This window comes from Mirounga angustirostris, unplaced genomic scaffold (genome assembly GCF_029215605.1).
Source record: "Mirounga angustirostris isolate CCGP_5_RB_7025 unplaced genomic scaffold, mMirAng1.0.hap1 SCAF_1, whole genome shotgun sequence".
Lineage (NCBI taxonomy): Eukaryota > Metazoa > Chordata > Mammalia > Carnivora > Phocidae > Mirounga > Mirounga angustirostris.
In genome coordinates, this window is record NW_026991709.1 from 147,701,332 (window position 1) to 147,718,291 (window position 16,960).

Here is a 16,960-nt window from a genome sequence, read left to right on the forward strand (position 1 = left end):
GTGGACTGTGAATAAATGATCAGATACAAGTAGAGGATATTCAACTCCAAGTGAAAAGAAATGAAGGCTTAAGTTGTCTCAGAAAAACCAAAGCAAATGACATAGGCATAATGAGATGTGTTTGATTTTGATTCCAAGATAATTTTTTTTTTCTCATTCCCTGACAACAATCTCCCAAACTGGTCTGTGTTAAAGATAGTGAAAAAAATCAGGGAGAACAATTTTTATAATGAAGCAGAGAACTACGAAGCCAATTTGTTCCCAAGAAAAGATCGTTGTTCTTGAATCAATTTGACCCCAAATGACAATGGCTGATAAGTAAGGTCTGGACTCGCTCTGCAAGTTTGTTTCCTGCAGAAGATCTTAAAATGTAACTACTATAGATGCTTATTTATAATGTCTGAATGAATCTATACAATAAATTGCCTAGGAGATAAATATATATATATATAATAGATAAATATATAAATATATATACATATATATTTCTCATATATATGACAAAGGGAATGATTCAGTAGTATCCTATTGGCTATATAACCTCCAAATTAGTAATCCAGCATTCATTCTCTAATAAATTCATCTAATGTTTGTTAATTTCCCAAGTTAAAATTCTAAACTGACAACAAAAATAGCTTTTTTTTTTTAAGATTTTATTTATTTATTTGGAAGAGTGTGTGTGCGTGTGTACGTGCATGCTCGTGCATGCACACAGGGAGGCAGGGGACAGAGGAGGAGGGCAGAGGGAGAGGGAGAGGGAGAGGAACAAGCAGACTCCATGCTGAGCATGGAGCCCCACATGGGGCTTGATCTCAAGATCCTGAGATCATGACCTGGGCTGAAACCAAGAGTCAGATGTTTAATCAACTGAGCCACCCAGATGCCTCACAAAAATAGCTTTTAACGGAAAACATATGAAGCAAAAGAATGAATGATGAACTAACCCGCTGATCATAATTACAGCAATGACCATTAAAAGGGAATTTTCATTTAAAATTAAAATACTTTTACTGTAATAAATAACCAAACAGAAGACTAGGACATGAAACAAAAAAGAAAAAAGCTGAATTTACAGATTTCCCCATTTTTACAGAGACTAGACACTATCTGGGCCCTCCCTGGTGAACCCTACATTTCTAACCCAAGTTGCTCCTTTAGAACTACACCATAGACAGGCCCAGGTGCCTGATAGTCATTTATTTCTGATGCAATTTGTTAATATTTTTGCATGAATGTCTACCCTCACTCAACTCCTAACTCCTTAATTTTTTGTGGACAAGAATTCTTATTATTATAATTATTCTTGGCTCCACAGGCTTATGGTTGCCACTGGACAAACAGCTTGAAACTAAATCAGTACAGTACAAATGGAACTAATTTATATAGAAAAGGAAAAGTACATCGTGGCTAGTGGGCAGTGAAATATGGGTCTGAATGTGGCCTCACAAAAGTGGTCACCTCTGCAACTTCATAGAGCTGCTATAAAGCATTTCACTGAGATTTCACAAGCTCACACACACACAATGGGTTCTTCATAGATTCTGACTTATACAGTGGTTTTAAACCCAACTGTTTGAATATGAATCTACTGGACAAATATCCACAATAAAATTAATCACCTCTAAACCCAGAGGTGAATCTCAGATTGCACCAGGAGCAGAGAAACTGATGAACAATGTGGATGGTGGCATAGTGCCCACAAAGCCATATTCCAGCATGACACTGGCTTTTGCCAGGTAAAAATGTGTATTTAAAGTCTAAACAATCTGTTGTAAACCATTTTTTTTTTCTGATTAAAGAAACTTGACAGGCTTTACAAGCTGTTATCAATCAGAAATTTTTCATACATGATCCAAGTCAAAGTAGTCCTTAAACGCTTCACATGATGAATCTGGCTGTGTCTGTTGTGTAGTTCTAAGGAGTTACACAGCTTGACTACGTAAGTAAAACAAACTCTTCTGAGGCATCCTCCAAAATATACAAGACTGTCAGCCCACAGGTCATACATCTGAGGTGCTCTGGTCCGGACATACTTCTCTATCAAATTGGGCCTTAGAGAAATTTCTAGAAGCAAAAACCTGCCACATGTATCATGGATTTTTTCCCTAGATATGTTCCTATGATGAACTTGAATAAAATAGGGAATAAGCTCCACTTTTCCATCAATATTATTACAATCCCAAGACTCCCAGAAATGTCCCCACATGACATCATACAAGATGAAACAGCAAAATTCCCAACTTCTCTTCAGGACTGTCCTTCTGCCAACTTTCATTAAATAAGCATGAGTGCGTTCTCTCTGTGCTAGACACACTGAATGTGGATGACTTCTCAGTAATCCCCCCCTTTCTTTAAAAAACTGACAGAGCAAATGTACATGAGTTTTTCAGATATCTTTCAAGGTATCCTTCTATGGATGATTTTTTATTTTCTGATGCCCTTCCGGGACTCAGGGAGTTGTCATGAAATGCTGACATGGAAATGATGCAAGATTCAATGGGATTACCAAAGCCTCCTGCCTCTTCATTAGGTGGCTAGAAATGTGAAATAGAAATTTAAAATATACTGTTCCAGGCCCTCCACACATCTTGGGGGATCTTTTCTGCTCTTGACATACCTTGTCCAAGAATGCTCTGTGATTCCTCTTCCCAACTGGAGTTCCATCTGGGGTCCCCTTGTCTTCCAGAAAACCTCGTTAGGATACCCTACACTCTCTGGATCCTTTTCTCTTTAAAATTCCTGAAGCCTCATTTGTACCATGCATTTGGCTGCTTTGGAACATTGTCCTGTTCTGTTACTCAACATAACAAAGATCTGTGTGTCTTCCACCTGCCAGGCTCTCGTGCTGCAAATGGAGTTGAAGAAGACAGGGAGGGTCCCTGTTCCTGAGGCATTCACCACGGATTAGTTTGGTCACTAATATGGGTGCCATAGCAGATGTTTGAGTCAAACACTGTGTAAGACCCACCCAGCTTGCTGGGTGCACAATCGTGACATTCAGCCACACCATGCTCTTCCACTCCTTATTTCTGTTACCTCTTGGCCTGCTTGTTCCTCCTCCTCACTCAAGAAAACTGTGTCACCTGGATTAGTCTCCCCCTCCAAACTTCTGCTATCAAAACTCTCACTTCGGAATCCATGTGCACTTGCCTTTTAGTCCCATGCCTTCCTCAGCTAGACCTCAGCCACCTATGCCCATGTTCAGCACCCAATGGATCCACCTCGGAAACCACTACTTCAAACATGTTTTCCCCTACGCAAAACTTTCTCTGCTAAGTGATAGTTCTTCAATTTTACCAAGTACTTCTAGTTGACTGACCTCTCCGTTTTCTTTCCATCATCTACAGCTCCTTTTTGTCTTTCTTTCCTTTGCTATCTACATTAATCTACCATTTTAATTTCTACATTTTAAATATCTTATACTCCATTAACCTTGCGTCTGTCCCAACCCTCTGAAAGCCTCTCCAACCCAGGAAGAACCTGACGGTCTGCTTTCCTCATGTCCGCATATGTGAGGTTGAGTGTGGCTGGAGCAAAACGCATAATGGGCGGTCGGAAGTATACAAATCGATGATTAGAATCCAGCTCAAAAGCCTGGGTCTCCAACTTCTGTAATGTCTATTGCACATAATCTCTTCCAACTCTCTTGTTAAGCACTTGACCTTAACCCAACTTTAATGAGAAAGGGAAGACACGACACAGGATGAACCTGGTTGCATCATCCACTCCCAAGCACAGGCTCACCTACAATTAAAGTCTCCTCCTTCCCTTTGGTGCCACAGGGCTTCTCCTCCTCCTACCAAGCTGGTATATGGGGACTCGGATAGGTTCCTTGCTCTGAAAGTCATATGCAGAACCTGGCCAGCACCCCATCCTGGACAAAGGGTGTTCAACAAACCACGTTTGCTTCCACTGGTTTCTCTTTATAGCTCAGAGACTGAGCCCCTGGGGATCCCAAGAGAGCTTAGCAGCCATCTCCATTAACTAGCTTTATGGGAAAATGCTGGGGCTTGATAAGTTAAAGGACATAAATGAACAAACAAGGCAGGAGGAAAGAAGGAGAAGATGAGGGAGGCAGGAGCTCCTGTGTGTGTTCTTGGGAACAGCCAATCTCTGTCTTGCTCACAGTAAGAGGCATTATGGCAGGATGCAATGAATATGAATGTGTTTTGCAGATGCTAGGATCAGCAATGATTTAAGAATTCCAAGCAACAAACACCAGACACTGGCTTATCAAACTTATCAGTTTCTAAATACTCAGTGTATCAGAGAAATACTCTGGCAGTCACTGAGGGAGAATAAAAACACACATCTCCGTGAGACTCCACGCTAGCCATTTCCTTCACGTGGAGACCACCATCCCCACCCCCTTTCACGTTAGTAATTCTTTTTCATCTTTTACCATCCTGCCTTTATTTCTTGTTCTCTGTGAAGCTTTTTCTAAACCCTAGAGCTAGTGGCTCCTTGCTCTGCATTCCCACAGCTAACGGGTGAACTAGTCAGGCCTGTATCACGATATATACCATACACACGGTATATACCATGATCAACACTCATGCATTCATCATCCCCATAAGCAATCTTCCTGATCCCCCATCATGTTCCCGCACCCAGCATAATTCCCAAGAATCCAGCACATGCCTGAATGAATGAAAGGATGAGACCAGACAAGAAGCACAGCCCTCCTTCGTTCTCTTTGTAAAGGTCACATGGTGTTCTGTACACCTTGGCAATCTCTACTGTGGTCAGTCCTCTGTGCTGACCAGTCAACATCTGCTGCTCCTACCTGGCTAAAGGAAGACCATGCCACCAGCAGACACCTTAAGTCCACTTGGCCACTCACCTGGCTTGCTGGCAGACACAGCAGATCCACACCTTCTCCCGCTTCTGGTAGGAGCAGCAGCTCTTGCAGACATTGAACTTGCAGTCGGCACACCTGCGCTTGGTGTTGACCAGGAAGGTGAAGGGTGAGCAGCAGCGCATGCAGCAGTGCTCCACGAACTTCTGGTGCTTCGAGAGGATGCTGCACTTGCTGCCTTCCTCCGCCAGCTTCTGCTTCATCTCACTGGGCAACCGGGAGAAGAGAAATAGCACATCCGGTCAGGATGCTCTCTCCGTAAAGCACCCGCCCGGCGCCTCCCACAGGCCAAGCCACCATGGAGGATCTCCCCACAAAATGATGAACTCCGAAACACCAATTACTTGGCATGACATCCAGAGAGGAATCCTAATGGTGGATTAATTTTTGTGCATTTCTGCATGTCTTGTTCTCTATGAGAAAGCACATGAGCCTTATTATATTTCAGACAATATATTGAGATACAAACTATTATAAAAACTAAGCACATCCTTGAAAAATAAAACCTTTAACTTAATTAATGTCTTTTTAAAGGAGCAGGAGATCATCTATGCTCAAACATTAATCTTCGCAACAGCCCTGCAGGGAATAGGATAAATGCGGCCCTGGTCCTATTTAACATGCCCCGAAACAAAAGCACCCAGGGATTTTAAAAGCTTTCAAATCAATGTAAGGCAATAAAGATACTCTGGGTGATGGGCAAATCCCAAGCACTAGTGATTCAGAACTGAATCAAAGACAATCCTTTCTTCCAAAGAGCTCATGGTCATACTGGGCACATGGCCAGCTATATTAATGCACAACACCACACTGCATGTGCTTCTCTCTCCACTCAGGGAGAAGGAATGCGGACCCTGAGAGACAAGGATACCCCAAAGAGGCTGAGTTTCCTAGGGAAAAACTGACTGGAAGTAACCAAGTTACTCTGACCTGGCAAGTTTGAGATGGTTTTCCTGCTACAAAAATGGACACTCACAAACAGTAACAGCAAAATAATTTATTTTTTTCCATGCCCAGTTTGTGACTATGCAATTCATCCCAGACCAATCTATGATGTATACGGCAAATACTTTCTCCCAGTTTGCACTTGTCTTTTCAACTTGGCTGGTGGTGTCATTCATTATTTAGAAGTGCTTCATTTTTCTGTAATTAAATTTGTCAGTCAGTCCCTGCAGTGGGATGAATGGTGGCCCCCAAAATGTGTGTCCATGCCCTCAGCACCACAGCCTGAAATGCTTCTTTATTTGGGAGAAAGGGTGTTTAGGGATGTCATAAGTTAAGGATCTTGAGGTGTGATCATCCTGGATTAACCTGACGGGCCCTGATTCCAATGACAAGTGTCCTTATAAGAGACACACGGTAGAGAAGACAATGGGAAGATGGGGTTCAAGTCCTCAGCCATCTCTGCCTCTAGGCTCCCTCCCCGGGCCCTGCCACAGGCCATGATGCTGTCCCATCTCTGCACATCCAGGCTTCCTTGGGACCCCTCTTTCTTTCCAGGGGCCTCCATGGCCCACCTGACCAGAGGCAAATTCTCAAAATCCATGGCCTAAATGGTGAACAACGGTTGCATAGATAGGAGTTGCCCTTGCCTGACACATTAGGCATGGGAGTAAATTAACCAGGACACAGGTAAGCAGAAAGGAAAAATATCAGAATTACCTGTATTCCACTACTCAGAGTTATCTTTATGTACCATTCTCTCTCCCTTTCCCCCTTTCTCCCCCTACCCCCTCTGTCTTTTTCTGTTTCCTCTTCTTCCCTTGCTCTCTTATTTTAAAATGTTATTATATATACTGTTCTGACTTTGAAGCCTAGGAAATTATCTATTTTTTGTTTAGATTTTCAAGTATGTTGGCATAAAGTGGTTTACAGATTTCTCTCATGACTCTAAGACCTCTGCTATATTTATATCATGTCCCCTTTTCTTTCCAAATATTGCCTATATGACCTTAAGTTTTTTGCCCTTTGATCAGTAAGTTCTGAGCTTTATTTATTTTGTTAATTTAAATGAAGGACTAGCATTTGGTTGATTGTCTACATTGCTTATTTATTTTCCATTCCAATAACGTTCAGTCTTACCTTTATTACTTTTTCCTTCTACTGGTTTTGAGTTTTCTCTGTTCTTTTTTCTTTTCTTTTCTTTTCTTGAAGTGTAATTAAAACAAACTGAGGGTTCTAGAGGGGAGGGGGGTGGGGGGATGGGTTAGCCTGGTGATGGGTATTAAAGAGGGCATGTTCTGCATGGAGCACTGGGTGTTATGCACAAACAATGAATCATGGAACACTACATCAAAAACTAATGATGTAATGTATGGTGATTAACATAACATAATAATAAAAAAAGCACAGTATTATGTTTCAGGTGTACAACACAGTGATTCAACAATTCTATACATTATTCAGTGCTCATCATGGTAAGTGCACCCTTAATCCCCATCATCTATTTCACCCATCCCCCCACCCACCTGCCCTCTGGTAACCATCAGTGTGTTCTCTATAGTTAAGAGTCTGTTTTTTGTTTATCTCTTTTTTCTTTGTTTCTTAAATGCTACATATAAGTGAAATCATATGGTATTTGTTTTTCTCTGACTTATTTCACTCACCATTACACCTTCTAGTTCCATCTATGTTGTTACGGATGGCAAGATCTCATTCTTTTTTATGGCTGGGTAAGACTCCATTGTATGAATACACCACTTCTTCTTTATCCATTCCTCTATCAGTGGACACTTGGGCTGCTTCCATATCTTGGCTATCATAAATAATGCTGCAACAAACATAGGGGTGCATATAGCTTTTTGAATTAGTGTTTTTGTTTTCTTTGGGCAAATATCCACTAGTGGAATTATTGGATCATATGGTATTTCCATTTTTAAGTTTTCTTTTATTATGTTATGTTTTTGAGGAAACTTTTATACTTTTTTCCACTGTGGCTGCTTCAGTTTGCATTCCCACCAAAAATGCTCATAAGGGTTCATTCTTCTCTACATCCTCACCAGCACTTGTTATTTCTTGTCTTTTTGATTCTAGCCATTCTGACAAGTGTGAGGTGATTGATATCTCATTGTGGTTTTGATTTGCATTCTCCTGAATAGTGATGTTGAGCCTCTTTTCATGGATCTGTTGGCCATCTATATGCATTCTTTAGAGAAATGTCTATTCAGGTTTCTGCCCATTTTAATCAGATTATTTGTTTTTTGGGGGTGTTGAGTTGTTAAGTTTTTTAATGTACTTTGGATATTAACCCCTTATCAGATATATCATTTGCAAATATCTTTTCCCACTCAGTAGGTTGCCTTTTTGTTTTATTGATGATTTCCTTTGCTGTGTAGAAGGTTTTTATTTTGGTGTAGTTCCAATAGTTTAATTTTGATTTTGGTTCCCTTGCCTGAGGAGACATATCTAGAAAAATGTTTCTAAGGCCAATGTCAAAGAAATTACTACCTCTGCTCTCTTCTCAGTATTTTATAGTTTCAGGTCTCATATTTATGTTTTTAATCCATTTTGAGTTTATTTTTGTGTGTGCTTGTCCAGTTTCATTCTTTTGCTTGTAGCTGTCCAGTTTTCCCAGCACCATTTATTGAAGAGATTGTCTCTTCCCCATTGCATATTCTTGCCTCTTTGTTGTAGATTAATTGACCATATAAGCATGGGTTTATTTCTGGGATTTCTATCTGTTCCATTGATCTAGATGTCTGTTTTTGTGCCAGTACCATACTGTTTTGATGACAACAGTTTTGTAGCGTATCCTGGAATCTCTGATTGTGATACCTCTAGCTTTGCAAGATTGCTTTGGTTACTTGGGGTCTTTTATGGTTCCATACAAATTTTAGCATTATTTGTTCCAGTTCTGTGAAAAATGTCATTGATATTTTGATAGGAATTACATTAGACCTGTAGATTTCTTTGGGAAGTATGCACATTTTAACAATATTGTTTCTTCCAATCCATGAGCATGGAATATTTTTGCATTTGTGTCATTTTCAGTTTCTTTCATCTTATAGTTTTCAGAGTGCAGGACTTTCACCTCCTTGGTCAGGTTTATTCCTAGATATTTTATTTTTTTGGTACCATTGTAAATGGGACTATTTCTTAATTTCTCATTCTGCTACTTCATTATTATTATATAGAAATGCAACAGATTTCTGTATATAATTTTGTATCCTGCAACTTTGCTGAATTCATTTATCAGTTCTAGTAGTTTTCTCTTTTTTTTTTTTTGCAGAATCTCTAGGGTTTTCTATAGTTTTTAGTAACTTTTAAAAAATAAATTTAAAAAAGTAAAGCCCATTTACTTTTAATGTTTATTCTTTTCTAACATATGCATTTAAGGCTATAAAACTCTCCACATATCCCTTTCGCTACACCCCATAGGTTTTCAATCAGAACATTTTTATTGTGTGTTATATGCAACTACTGAATCATTGAATATTACATCAAAAACTAATTATGTACGATATGCTGGCTAACTGAACATAATAATAAAAAAAGAACATTTTTTATTGTTATTCTGTTTTACATATTTGATAATTCTCAGACTTGAGATTTCCAAATGTAGGACTTTTTTATAGATTTTGATTTTACATTTTGATCAGAGAAGAGGATCTGGAAGAAATGAATTCTCTGGTACTTGTTGAGACTTGCATGATAGCCTACAACATGCTCAATTTTTGTAAAGTCTCATGTGTGTTTGAAAAGAATATTTATTCTCTATTGTGAACAAAACATTAAATTCTCCCATAATAATTGTGGATCTATAATTTCTCTTCAATTCTAGTTAATTTTTACTTTATGCTTTTAAGACTATAATGTAAGGTGCATCGAAGTTCATAAATGTTATGTTCTTATTGAAATATTTCTTTTGTGATCACATACAACACTCTCTATCCCTAATAATGCTTTTTTGTGTTAAAGTCTATCTTATATTTATATATATATTATATATATATTATATATCTTAAATATACTTCCTTTATACCCTCTTCCTGATTCTTACATTATCTTAAATTCTTAGAAGGGGTGCTAATTCTTCTACTGGGTATGTCTATGAAGTCTTGCTCAAGGTGGATTCTTTGCTTTTATGGTTCATCATTTTAAATGAGGTCCTCTTCAGCCAAGCTTGTTTCTCTTGTAAGTGCATTTGTTCTGTGCAAGTGCTGCAGCAGAGCAGCTATGCATTTGTTTTCACAAGGCACCACAGAGGGCTTATCAATTACAGACCAGTTTCATATTTGTTTCTTAGCTTGGAAAATCCTGTACCACATGAGTGGTAAGATTTGGATTTCCAATCCCACGTGCACGGCAGCATTGGGACTTTGAGCTTTGATTTCTTATAGGAGACTTCTTTTCTTCCACCCAGGGCTCTAGGCAAAGATCATCTACTTTCTAGCTTCCCTAAGCCAGTGAGTAGAAATTTTCTAGGTGTCCCCTTTCACTGAGAGCGAAACCCTCCAATACCGAACATTATGCAGGTGTCTCATTTTCAACTGCTTGTCCTCCAAAGGCTCAAACCACATCTCCTGCCCCCATGCAGAAATTAACACTGCAGCCACTAGCCATCAGAGCCTCTTCCTTCTCCATCTGACCAGGCTGACCACTAGGATTTACTTCCCTCTTTACTTCCACCCCCTGGCAGTGTCCCCTTCTTACTTTCCCCCCTGACTTAAAAAAAGTCACATGCCATAACATTTACCCTTTTAAATTGTACAATTCTGTGGTTTTCGGTACATTCACAAAGTTGTCTAGCCACCAGTACTATCTAATTCCAGAACATTTTCATCATCCTCAAAAGAAGCCCCATACCAATCAAGCAGTCAATCCCCAGTGTTGGCCCCCCAGCCCTGCCAACCCAACCACTCATGTACTTTCTGTTTCCATGGATTTGCCTATCCTGGACATTTCATATACATGAAATCATACCTAATATGTTGTCTTTTGTGTCTGGCTTCTTTCTTTACATATGTTCAGGGTTCATCTATATTGTAGCATGTATCAACACTTCATTCCTTTTAACTGCCAGATAATATTCCATTTATGGATATACCATATTTTATTTATCCATTCACCAACTGATGGACATCTGGGCTGTTTCTACCTTTTGGCTATTATGAATAATGCTGCTATGAACACTCATGAGCAAGTTTTTCTGTGAATGGTTTTCAATTCCAGGAGCTGAATTACTGGGTCATATGGTAATGCTATGTTTAAGCTTTTAAGGAACTGCCAGACTGTCTTCCAAAAGATGGCACCATTTTACATCACCAACAGCAAAACATGAGGGTTCCAATTTCTCCACATCCTCACCAACACTTGTTAGTGTCTGCCTTTTTAATTATAGCCATCCTAGGGAATATGAGGTGGTATCTCATTGTGGTTTTGATTGCATTTCCCTATTGATGAATAACGTTGAGCACTTTTTCACGTACTTATTGGCCACTGGTATATCTTCTTTGGAGAAAAGTTTATTCAAACCTTTTGCCCATTTTAAAGTTAGATTACTTATCTTTGTTATTGTTGTGTTGTAAGAGTTATTTATGTATTCTGGACACAAGTCCCTTACCAGATACATGATTTACAAACATTAAATCTTATTAGTGTTTTCAGTACAAAGAAGGATTGCACTAGCTCATCCTAGCCTGCTACTAGAACTGGAAACCTTTGTATGGTTTTGTAACTTCATTTTTCACTTAACAACGTAAAACATCTTTCCATGACAATTCAGGTGTGTTTGCAGAATTAACTTTCAAGGTGTCCTGAGCTGGCTTAAATATCTGGCAATATATGAGCAGGGCTAAGTGCTTTGCATAGCACTGCCTGATACTTACTTGTTGCTTGAGCACTGGGGAGCAAGGGGAGGCTGAATCCAGAATTAGAAGGGGAGGTTACATCAGGCCAGCTGATAGTTTATACTTGGCTGAACAAAATATTTACAGGGAAACAGGACAGAGGTTTTTTTCCCCTAAGGCATGAAGATGTTGTTCTCCAGTCTCTCAGATTTAGAGCAAGAGATGAGCTAAGTCATTGACAGCTCTGACATCTGTAAACAACATAAGAATAGCCTCAGCAATTGACCAGCTTCTATTGATATTTCAGAGCCACTAAATTAAGTGGGATAAAACATCCAGGAAGGAAAGTCTTTGGGGATCATAAGAGCTCTGTGAAGTCAATCCACAGGATCACTTGAGCTTTATGAGTTTTGTTTCCTGACACACAGGGCTGCAAACTCCAATGGCATTTAAAACTGAGTATCTAATAATAAAACTGTATCAACCCCTCCAAAATTTGTTCCAAGCAAATGGAGTGTTTGGAACCAGAGGTTCAGTGGAGGAATAGCATGGCCTTCTTCTGAACCATCTCTTACTTATCAGATTCTATGCCCTATAGCACCTCATGGAGAAAGACACTGAATGGAATTGTATAGGACAACTTACAGTGGCTGGTTGCAGAATCAACTAAGAATATGCAAGACCAGGTACCTGCTTTAAAACATCCTGGGAAGGCCCCAGATGGACAGAGGGGTTTAGAGGCTAGGTGGCAAAGCTGAGCTCAGTCACTTACCAAATAGCCCCAATCTTTCTGAGCCTCTGTTTTCTGAGTGGCGATAATCATTCCTACTTTTTAGAGTTGTTTAAAGATTTTAAATGAGCAAAGCAACAATAAGCAAATACTAGTTATTCATTTGGATTAGCAAGAAATCCAGAGATCTGAGTACCCATAACATTGAATCACACTTGTTTATATGTCAAGAAGGTTTTTGTGCTTTTATCTGGACAAGAATGACCAGTACTTACTTGTTGCTTGAGCACTGGGTACTAGTGGGTGTGAAGTAGTACCTCATTGTAGTTTTTAAGACTTTATTTATTTAAGAGAGAGAGCATGAGCCAGGTGAAGGGCAGAGGGAGAAGCAGACTCCCCTCTGAGCAGGGAGCTGGATGCAGGACTCGATCCCGGGACTCCAGGATCATGACCTGAGCTGAAGGCAGATGCCCAACCAACTGAGCCACAAGGTGCCCCTCACCGTGGTTTTGAGTTGTATGTTCCAAATGACTAATGACTGCAATGGACATCTGAAAAGCCTACTGACATTTCATGGTTTCTTGGTCCACTGCCATGCCAACTCTGATTGACTGGTAGTGGGTGAAGCACCATGTGTTGAGAGGATGTACACAGGCTCAATGGAGCTAGAGAGCCATGATAAGTTAGCAGTGTCTGCCATGGGTGTAGCAGGGAGAAGTGATGGCACATGTCACTTGTTTGCTATCAAAGAAACAGTAATTCTGATCCATACTTATGTAGCACCACTTCATGACCATAGACAGTATTGTTTCGATTGCCAATTATTCATTCAATTCACACTTACTGAGTACCTACTATTGTAGGCATGAGGAACAGAAAGAAAACAAGAGAGAGTGCCTCACTTAATGGAACATGTCCTGTAAAAATTGGCACATTAGACATCATTTTTTTAATTTAAAGTTTACTTAGTTAACATACAATGCAATATTGGTTTCTGGAGTAGAATTCAGTGATTCATCACTTACATACAACACTCAGTGCTCACCACAAGTGCCCTCTTTAATACCCACTGCCCATCTAGCCCATCCCCCACCCACCTCCCTCCATTAATCCTCAGTTTGTTCTCTATCATTAGGAGTCTCTTATGGCTTGTTTCCCTCTCTCCTTTTTTTCTTTTCCCCCTTCCCATATGTTCATCTGTTTTCTTTCTTAAATTCCACATATGAGTGAGATCATATGGTATTTGTCTTTCTCTGACTGACTTATTTCACTTAGCATAAAATATTCTCTAGCTTCATCCATGTTGCAAATGGCAAGATTTCATTTTTTTTTGATGGTTAATATTCCATTATATATATATATATATATATATATATATATATATATATATATATACACACACACCACATCTTTATCCATTCATCAATCAATGGACATTTGAGCTCTCTCTAGTTTGGCTATTGTTGATAATGCTGCTATAAACATCGGGGTGCATATACCCCTTGAGTCTGTATTTTTGTATCCTTTGGGTAAACATCTAGTAGTGCAATTGCTGGATAGTAGGGTAGCTCTACTTTTAACTTTTTGAGGAACCTCCAAACTGTTCTCCAGAGTGGCTGCACCAGTTTGCATTCCCAACAGCAATGCAAGAGGGTTCCCCTTTCTCACATCTTTGCCAACACCTGTTGCTTCTTGTGCTATTAATTTTAGCTATTCTGACAGGTGTGAGGTGGTATCTCATCATGGTTTTGATTTGTATTTCCCTGATGATGAGTGATGTTGAGCATCTTTTACGTATCTGTTAGCCATCTGGATGTCTTCTTTGGAAAAGTGTCTATTCATGTCTTCTGCCCATTTCTTAACTGTATTACACACATCATTATTTTTATAAAGGAGAAATAACAGCACCTCGTATATAAAAACAATTGCTTTAGTCCCCTCTCCCAGGTACTGGCTGCTGGAACTAGGCTAGGCATCTTTCTTGTTTTTCCATGGTCTCTTTCATGCAGCAAAGGAGGCTGGAAGACTGGAGGTATTCGTGTGAGACTGGGGAGGGACACACAATTTTTCTGTTTTATGTTCCAGTAGAGGCAGGCAACTGTGGGTGAATGGGGCTCCTTGGTCCCCTCTTGGTGGTGGGGGCTCCTTCATCAGCAATGGGGCAACAGCCATGAAATGCAGGCCTGTGGAATCTGAGTTATACTTTTTCTCCTTTTCTCCTCCAGCCCTAAAGGCAGAAGCAGCTCCTGTGGTTACTGATCTCTGGAACATCATGTTCTTCCTGTTGCTTTACCAGCTCTTCTAATACTTCTATAGCCAATTCCTGAATTTAAAAACCTCTATTAAGAGGGTTTTGATGGGATCCTGACTGACATCTTCAGAGAGTAGAAGTCACATACTGTCATATCCAAAGATTTTTTGAAGTCCCCATTCCATCTGACCTTGACATCAGCTCTCTTGACCACTCTGCTCTCTGGCTACCAGAGACTCCCTTGGAGCTATGGTTTTCTCTCCAGATTAATTCATGTTGCATTATGTCTTCTCCAGAGTTTGTTCCTTATTCCTCATCTTGTTTTCATTCCTCCTTTGAGGAGTTGAGCCCCATATGTGTCACAAATTATGGTGCATGTGCTAGTGGTTCTCACACCTTTGGTCCCACCTGCTCTCCTAAGCTTCAGATGAGGTTTGGAGCAGTCGAGGTCTCCATGTTGCCATCTTAACTGGACCTACCTCCAGCTGTCTAAGATTATAGTTATTATTTCCATCCCAGATCTTTCCCCAAAGAGCACAAAATTCTATCCTGAGGCCTCTTTGGAATCCTGAGAGGAATCTCCAAACCTTCCCTTTTTCTTATTATTGCTTGTGATCGCACACCAAATCCTATCCATTTAGCACTATGATACCCCTTAAACACATCTCCCCTTAGCTCAGGCCCTCAGCATCAGCAGCTGTGCCACGCAACAGACTCTATTCCAAGCCACCTGCAACAATTCATGAAGAGTGACCAGCATTGAAACACACAGCTACCCTTCACCACTACCCTTCACCATTAGAAAGGCGTGATGATGACTCTGGCTGTATGGCACTCTCTGGAGCTGGCTTGGGTTCTCTCCCCCACGTGTCTTCCCCACTTCCTTACCAGCTCATTTCTCCTCCTCTTCTTTCCAGATCCACCTCAAATGTCCCCTTCCCTACCCCATTTCCAGTACTGCCAGGCATGACTAGCACTCTGTGCCTAACTCCTCACAGCACTCATTACACTGTATTGTAATCATTTGTTCATGTGCCCTCTATAGGACAATGAATTCCTCAGAGGAGGACACTGGTGGCCTCCTTTGTCCTCGACACAGAAGGTCTGGCCTGGATTGCATGTTTCAGTGTGTACTCTTCCTTCCCAAGCAAGTTCAGCCAGTGGGCTGGGGATTACAGTAAAACAAGAGCACTGGATGAGTGTAAAAACCTCCTAACAGTCAATTTCTTAGGCTTCTACCATTATGGAAAACCCATATGCAAAACAACCAAACACTTGACCAACTCTTACTTTGCATCTGTAAATTTTGATTATGCAGAGTAAGATATTCTGCCTTTTGCTGCTTATAATTTACTGAAGATAAAGCACCATAGGAAAGTTGAAAGGAGAATTCAAACACATATGATGAGGGAACAGGATTCTTTTTTATTTCTAAATAAGAGATAAATATAATATTTCAGATTCTGGAATGTTCTTAATCATCATTCAAATACTAATATATGCAAATAAAAATTTCTCTGTGGCTGAGCACAGGTACCACTTCCAGAGCCGGTCAAACCTGCAGACCATAGCATCCACAGAAACAGACACTTTTTCCCTGGAGAATTTCTTCCTGCTGTTGGGCTTGTTGATATAGATCTGACCTTGAGCAAGAAAACTCTCCCATGAGAAGTGGAGCTGTCATCACTCTCCAGGCTGTTGTGAATGTAACAGAAATGTTCCAGACTTCATTCTCTCATTTACCTGGGATGGACACAAGCTCAGAAAATCTCTACACTGCAGACCACCATGCATATTCTGATATTTAATGCATCATGCATTATATGTGAACACCTACTTTACTTCTATTAATATTTGATTTCTCCATTTAGAAGAAGTCACTGTACAGGTCGGCCTGTGGAGAGATGTCAAATTTCACTGGTGATGCAGCAGAGATGTTAAGGCACTTACCCCTCTGATGCTCATGCACAGCTGACTCTCCTGAGTTGGAACTCCCCTTCTTACTCTATAATGAACTACGTTCTCCAAATCTGAATACAGAAGGGAAACTATTGGAAAACCTACAGAAATCGTTTTAAAGCCTTTTATAATATTATATTTCTTTGACATCTCCCTTCCCAGAGAAAAAGGGAAGACTTCCTTTTTTAACTCATGCTTCCACAAAAAGGAACATCAATCACCTTTATAAAATGCATACTATGTGTAAGGCATCTGGCAGAATTGATCCCTACAAAACATTTTTGAGGCACAGAAGGAGAGGCGTCCACACTTTACTCGGGTTACTTTCTGGAGGGCGTCAGCACATGTTGTGTTCTGTATTTGAATGATGAGCA

The 16,960-nt window shown here is 40.1% G+C and overlaps 1 protein-coding gene across 6 annotated transcripts in view; it reads right to left on the reverse strand.

The window, feature by feature from the left end:
- MYRIP (myosin VIIA and Rab interacting protein) overlaps window positions 1-16,960 on the reverse strand; it is a 406,340-nt gene that overhangs the window by 223,622 nt on the left and 165,758 nt on the right. For all 6 annotated transcript variants that reach the window (XM_064589763.1, XM_064589754.1, XM_064589758.1 and 3 more), the window contains exon 3: window positions 4,844-5,065. In XM_064589763.1, coding sequence (XP_064445833.1) covers window positions 4,844-5,065 — 222 coding nt within the window. The remainder of the gene's footprint in view (window positions 1-4,843; window positions 5,066-16,960) is intronic.